At 49.0% G+C, this 6806-nt stretch overlaps 1 protein-coding gene across 1 annotated transcript; it reads right to left on the reverse strand.

Moving 5' to 3' along the window:
* Nucleotides 1-295: 295 nt before the first annotated feature.
* Nucleotides 296-3453, reverse strand: LOC127586125 (uncharacterized). The gene is made up of 2 exons (XM_052043983.1): nucleotides 2835-3453; nucleotides 296-797 (listed from the first exon to the last, which is right to left on the reverse strand). The coding sequence occupies exons 1-2, from the start codon at nucleotides 3384-3386 to the stop codon at nucleotides 669-671; spliced, it is 681 nt and encodes a 226-aa protein (XP_051899943.1). The 5' UTR covers nucleotides 3387-3453; the 3' UTR covers nucleotides 296-668.
* Between the last annotated feature and the right edge of the window lie 3353 nt (nucleotides 3454-6806).

The following is a 6806-nucleotide window of genomic DNA, read 5'->3' on the forward strand; positions in this document are numbered from 1 at the left end:
TTTCGTAGCCAGTGAACTTTCCTCCAATATCTCAATCTCTTCCAAGTTCAGATGCAGCTGCACAGAAATTCCTCCTTCAAAAGTAATGTCCGGCCCCAGTACTGCCCCTTTCATTCCCTCTACGGATGCCACAATGCATTCTGTAGATAGACACCAAATCTGTTTATCAGTGTTCGGCAGTGAACCTATCAGGTGGGGCAGTGCTCGGTTCAAGACTCAAAACAACGTAAATCCTTACTCATTGAAAAGGTTTATTCGAAGTCAGTTACACTACAGATAACGTGGTGCAAAGTCAACAAATAACAACACGAATACAAGAAGCAACAGATTAATATGATAGAAAAACGAGGTGAGACTGTGAATAAAAAGGTTTGAAAGGAATCAAACTGATGTTATATATGTATAACTCTTCTGAACCATTTCAATTTCAGGGCAATTTTAATTCCCAAGATCTTGAGCTGTTCCTGGCCACAGGAACCGGATGCACTTTCAGTGGGCGGATTGTTCCTCGGAATCGTCCGGAGGAGGGAGCAAGAGGGTCATCCCAGCCTCAGCACATTGCACAACACATGCAGATCCATCCGTCTCATATTGGGAAGTTTTGGACTGTTTTGCGCTAACGTCCATTCTCCGCCTGTTTTCGGACACTGCTGTGGGTTTCCCAGTCTCTACATCATCTCCATTTCTACATCTTCCCCGGCCTTTGCTTGTTGCTCCTCAGAACAAATACACCCAGGAAGAAAGTGAAGAACGACCAGCACAGACAGGGTTAACACCAGTAAAATGCCGCCGATTATCTGTCATGATACAAATGTAAGAACATTAGAAAGAGAAGCAGGACTAGGCCATTCGGCCCCACGACTCTGTTCTATCATTCAATGAGATTACGGCCGAACTTTTACCTGGGCTCTACCTTCTTACATGAACCCGTAATCGTTGCGATGAAGGGGTTACGACCTGAAGCATTAACAGTTTTTCTCTCTACAGATGCTGCCTGACCTGCTGAGTTTTACCCGGCATTTTCTGGGTTTATTAAATATTCCAGCATCTGCGGGTCTTTTAAAAAATCGCATACGTTTTGATGTTTCTGGTACCTCCAAAATCTATCCATCCATCCCTTGAATACTCTCAGTGACGGAGCCTCCATAACGCTCTTGGTTACAAGATTACAAAGATTCACCACTCTCGGGTGAAGAAATTTCTCCTCGGTTCAGTCCTGAACAGCCGACCCCTGAATTTGAGTCTGCGACCCTGATCCTGAACCTTGAGCAAGAGAAACATCATTCATATATCTACTCAGTTGAGTGATGGGGCTGGGATGGGGTTGGAAAGAAGGGGGTCTGTGACAGGGCGTGGGTAGATCAGGAGGAGAGAGAAACGGACACAGGGGAGCAGGTTACCTGGATTTGGAGAATTCAATGTCCATGTCGTCAGGCTGTAGACTACCCGGGGGAATATGAGGCAGTGTGTTTCTAGTTTATGTTTGGTATCACCCTGGCATTGGAGGATGCCTTGGACTGGCAGGCCGGTGTGGGAATGGGAAGGGGAATTCAAATGACCGGCAATCGGGAGCTCCTGATGGCCATGGCGTTCAAAGTGCAGGTGCTCGGCAAAGGCAGTCGGCTAGTCTGGGCTCAATCTCACCGATATAGAGGAGGCCACAGCGAAAGAATCGATTGCATTGGACAAGTTTGGACGAGCTACATTTGAATATCTGTCTCACCTGTTGTGGGGGAGGGAGGGGGTCTGGGTTCTGTTTAGCTTCCTGTGCGGTGATGAGGGAAGAGCTGGAGTAACACTTGTTGCACCTCCAACAGTCGCAGGGGAAAGAGCCTGGGGAGTGGCCTCGATGGGCTAGGAGGGATGGGGTAACTAGGGAATCAGGGGTAGGGGAAGGGAGATGTGACTTGTGGTGGGATCACATTGCAGCTGGCAGGAAGGTCAAAAAATTTTGTGGTTGATGGAAGGCAGGCAGCGGTGAATGGTAAGGACCAAGGGAACTCTGGACCTGTTCTGTCTGTAGGGAGAGGGGGGGATGGGATTGCTATTGGTATTGGTTTATTATTGTCACTTGTACCGAGGTACAGAGAAAAACTTGTCTTGCATACCGATCGAACAGGTCGATTCATTACATTGAGTTAGTACAGAGTGCATTGATGTAGTACAGGTAAAAACAATAACAGTACAGAGTAAAATGTCACAGCTACAGAGAAAGTGCAGTGCAATAAGGTGCAAGCTCACAACAAGGTAGATCGTGAGGTCAGAATCCATCTCATCGTATAAGGGAACCGTTCAATTTTCTTATCACAGTGGGGTAGAAGCTGTCCTTAAGTCTGGTGGTTCGTGCCCTCAGGCTCCTGTATCTTCTGCCTGCCGATTAGGGTTCCATCAACCAGAGTGGAGGGGTCATTTTGCCTGAGTAAGGAGGAAATCTCAGATGTCCTGGAGTGGAAGGTCTCATCTCGAAAACAGATGTGTCAGAGATGGAGAGATTGAGAGAAAAGGGATGTATCCTTACATGAGACAGGGTGGGAAGAGATGTAATCTGGCGAGCTGTGAGAGTCGGTAGGGTTGCAGTAAGTGTCAGTGGATAGTTTGTCTCCTGAGGTGGAGCCCGGGAGATCCAGGAAGGGGAGAGAACGGACGGAAATTTTACAGGTGAATTTGAGAGCAAGGTGGAAGTTAGTAGTGGAGTTGATGAAATTCACAAGATCCCCGCGGGTGCAGGACGGAGCACCGATGTAGTCATCGATGCAGCGAATAAGAGTTGGGGAAGCGCGCCAAATCAGGTTTCGAACAAAGCCCACACCACGTAGCCAACGAATGATACTCACCTGCGAATCTACGCAAAGTTTGCTGAGCTCGGACGGGATTAGTTTGGGAATGGAAGCGCAAGAGACGTTGTAATTCTGAATGTTCGTCTTCCAGTACTCTTCCTTTAAATTTGCACAGGCGTAGTAATCCCCGTCCGCGAAGAGAATGACGATCCACAGGATGGATGGGAACAATACTTTCAGCAGTGTGTACAGGCAAAAGTAAAACACCCTCATGCAGGTGCCGAAGTTACTCGCCGCGCAATTTTGACAACACTGGCATCTGCAGGTACTCGGGGATTCAAAGCTGACCCGGCAAGTCACCACTTTCCGCGCATCGGGTAACACCAGCAGACTGATCAGAAACAGCGAGGCCGCCGGGGCAAAGAAAGCGAGGACTGTGTGGCGAACATTCAGTTGAAGGTCACGGGGACACGGAATCTCTTTCTCCATCAGATATTCCGCTCCATAAAGGATTCCACTTACAATGGTACCCGCCGCTACCGGCAACGTGGACTCAGCTTTTTTGAAATAGATGTCTTTTAGCTTCTTGAAGGCATCTTTCTTTGTCATGGTAGCTTTGGTGGGAGCCTGTCTCAACACACTCAGTAAATCAAGCCCTACAGCAAGTCAATGCGCGGGGCAGCAGTTATTACATGATCTGCTGAGCTCCACCTAGAAACGACTGATGGCTTGTTCGAGTAAGATTCCCCGCCCCCCAACCCGCCCACCCCACCACTCACCACCCCCTCCCCCAACTCCCCCCCGCCCCGCCACCACACACACACACACACACCACTGAGTCCCGCCCTCCGTCTGATTGAGAGAAGTTGGGGTCTCTCGTTGCAACTCCTCATTAGCCGTGAGTTAAAAGCGGACTGGTCATCTGACTGGTGTCCAGCACTTTGAAATCCATCTGACAGCATGTTGTTGCTCTTAATGGAGCAACTTGGAACGCTTCTTTGTTTTCTGAAGCGGAACTCTGGGCTTCGTCCTAAAGCAAGACAATGCAGTAATAAAATCCAGGGACTGAGATAGAGTCAAAACGAGGTACAGGCACTTGTCGCCCCGATGATTCACACAGAGAAGTCACGTCTCCTCTCCCTTTGCTCCGTCTCGCTGAGGAAGGAAAATTGCAAGACACCCCAAGCATGTGTAGACATGGAACAGAACGGTCAACTACGTGACGAATCTTATACACATACATTACATGAAAGTTCAAGATGCAAACACAAAGTGTAATGCACCATCTTTCCAAGCGCACACTTCATTGAAGCCACTGGGATCGAATAAATTAGTGAACAAGATTTCAGTAGACATAATTTATTCATGTCAAATGAAGCTGGACAATTCACCTTTGAGTGAACAATATTATTTCAAAATCAATTTTATTCATGAAAAGTACAAACAAGAAGTACAAACAGCTGAACTCCGTTTGTTAAATTCATAATGTCCTTCAGTCTAGTGTTTGTAGAAGGCACCACAGCCACTCATGTGGCCTCTTCGAGCAATGCATACTTCAAATCTTTGAGAGTCTTCTACACACGGCCCAGCCCCTCAATGTCTAGTAGTGCTGGGACCTTAGCGCAGTCTTGCACCGCGTTGATGATCTTGCAGCCGCGCTTGATGTTTGTCTTGGTATGCGTTCCTGGAATCAGCCGGTAGATCAGAGAGCACTCTGCCACACAGCGGTTCCGGATGAACCTCGACAACGACCCTTTTCCTTTCCCATCCTTTTCCAGACCTTCTTTGCAAATGCACAGTCCACGAAGTCTCATCCTCATCGCGGCCATCTCGGGGGTAGTGTGTGCTGCGGGTTAGGGCGCTGACTGTGCAGGATCGATCTGACAGGGAGGACCTTGCCTTCCTGAAATACTTTTCCCACGGAGAACAGGTCGTGCGCAAATGTGCAACTGAATGGGAGGTTATGCAGCAATGAGGCCAGGTCCATCCTTGGCAACACTACAGACTCAGGTCGAAATCGATTTCCTTTACATAGTTTTATCAAACCAAACATCTCGCAGGACACGTCCAATGATAGACAGACATGTTTTCGTAACGAGACAACTTCAGGACAGAACCGTGCCATTGAGCACCGTTGTCATTTTGCAGCTTCAGTGGTGAGCTTCAGGTTCCCTGTTCCTGAGCAGCTGAAGCACTTTTTTGGAGAACAGTGAGCAATCGCTGTAAACCACAGTTAGATGTTTACTTAAAAGTGAAACCAGTACGTGCGTCTGCATGTCTGTGTCTGTTTGTATGTGTGGGTGTGAATATTTGTGTGTATGTGTGTGCATATACGTGTATAGGTGTGTGGCTGTGTATGTGCGTGTGTCTGTGTGTGCCTCTGTATGTGTAGGTGTGTGCATAAGTGTGTGTGCCTCTGTGTGTTTGTGTGGATGTGTGTGTGTGGATGTGTGTGGATGTGTGTGTGTGTGCCTCTGTGTGTGTGTGTGTGTGTGTGTGTGTGTGTGTGTGTGTGTGTGTGTGTGTGTGTGTGTGTGTGGATATGTGTGTGTGAGGATGTATGTGTCTGTGTGTGCCAGTGTATGTGTGGATGTGTGTGTGTGTGTGTGTGTGCGTGTGCTTGAGTGTATGTGTGCCGATGTGTGTGTGGATATGTGTTTGTGTGTGTGTGTGTCTGTCTGTCTGTCTGTCTGTCTGTCTGTCTGTCTGTCTGTGCGCGTGTGTGTGTGGAGGTGTGTGTGCCTCTGTGCAGCTCACCCCAGACAGACAGCCTTCTGGATGAATGGCCCAGCGAGACTGTCAATGGAACTTCGGTTTATGAAACTGCTGCCAGCTCTTTGGTTTGGTTCTCCAGTGATCCCAATGGCCTGCCCAAAGTTATGCAATCAACAGCCAGGCCATGGAAATCTGGAGCTGGGTGTTTCTGTTGTTCATTACAACAACTGCAGTCACAACAAGTGAAAGAGAGCAGACATCCAGCAAGGAGGTTTCAGCCACTGCACTGAAGTATGAAAGCCATGGAAAAAAGATGTAAAACACGATGATGCTGGAGAACTCAGCAGGCCAGGCAGCATCCGTGCAGAAAAGCAGGCGGTCAACGTTTCGGGTCAGGACCCTTCCTCAGGACTGAATATAGGAAAAGGGGAAGCCCAATATGTCAGAGGGAAATACAGAGCAGTGATAGGTGGACAAAAGAGGGGAGGCGGGGTGGGCACAAGGTGGTGGCAGGTAGAGGCAGGTGAGAGATAGTGATGGGCAGGTGCGAGGGAGGAGGGGAGAGCAGATCCACCGGGGGATGGGTCAAAGGTAAGGAGAGAAAGGAAAAAAAGGTAGAGAAAAAGAGGCTGAGAAAGAGAAGAAGAGGAGAAGCCTGGTGGGGTGGCGGTTTGTGGGGAAGGGGGTGGGGGTTACTTAAAGTGGGAGAACTCAATGTTCATGCCGTTAGGCTGTAAGGTTCCAAGATAGAAAATGAGGTGCTTTCCTCCAGTTTACGCTTGGAATTCTACTGGCAGTGGAGGAGGCCGAGGACTGACATATCAGTAATAGTGTGGGAGGGGGAGTTGAAGAGACTGGCAACGGGGAGATGCAGGTCGCGGTTACGGACAGAGCGCAGGTGTTCTGCGAAACGGTCACCTAGTCTGCGTTTGGTCTCGCCAATGTAGAGTAGGCCACACTTGGAGCACCGAATGCAGCCGATGATATTCTGGGAGGTGCAGGTGAATCTCTGTCTCACCTGAAAGGACTGTTTGGGTCCTTGGATGGAGGTGATGGAGGTGGTGTAGGGGCAGGTGTTGTACCTATGCCGGGGGCAGTGGAAAGTTCTCAGGGTGGGAGCGGGATGGGTGTGGGGGGGGGTGGATTTCGGCTCCTCCCACATTCTCCAAACCAAAGATGTAGCCATGGGCATTCGCGTGAATCCCAGTTATGCCGGTCTTTTCATTGGCTACATGGAGCAATCCATGTTCCAAACCTACACCGACAACTCTCCCCAACTCCTTCTCCGCTACACTGTCCACTGAATTTGTGCCA

Source organism: Pristis pectinata, chromosome 34 (assembly GCF_009764475.1).
Source record: "Pristis pectinata isolate sPriPec2 chromosome 34, sPriPec2.1.pri, whole genome shotgun sequence".
NCBI classification, from domain to species: Eukaryota; Metazoa; Chordata; class Chondrichthyes; order Rhinopristiformes; family Pristidae; genus Pristis; species Pristis pectinata.

Excerpts from the sequence above, each read along its gene's own strand:
- LOC127586125 (XM_052043983.1), bottom strand. The coding sequence starts at position 3,386 with ATGACAAAGAAAGATGCCTTCAAGAAGCTAAAAGACATCTATTTCAAA. Across the intron at positions 798-2,834 it reads AACTTTGCGTAGATTCGCAG|ATAATCGGCGGCATTTTACT; the intron begins GTGAGTATCATT and ends GTATCATGACAG.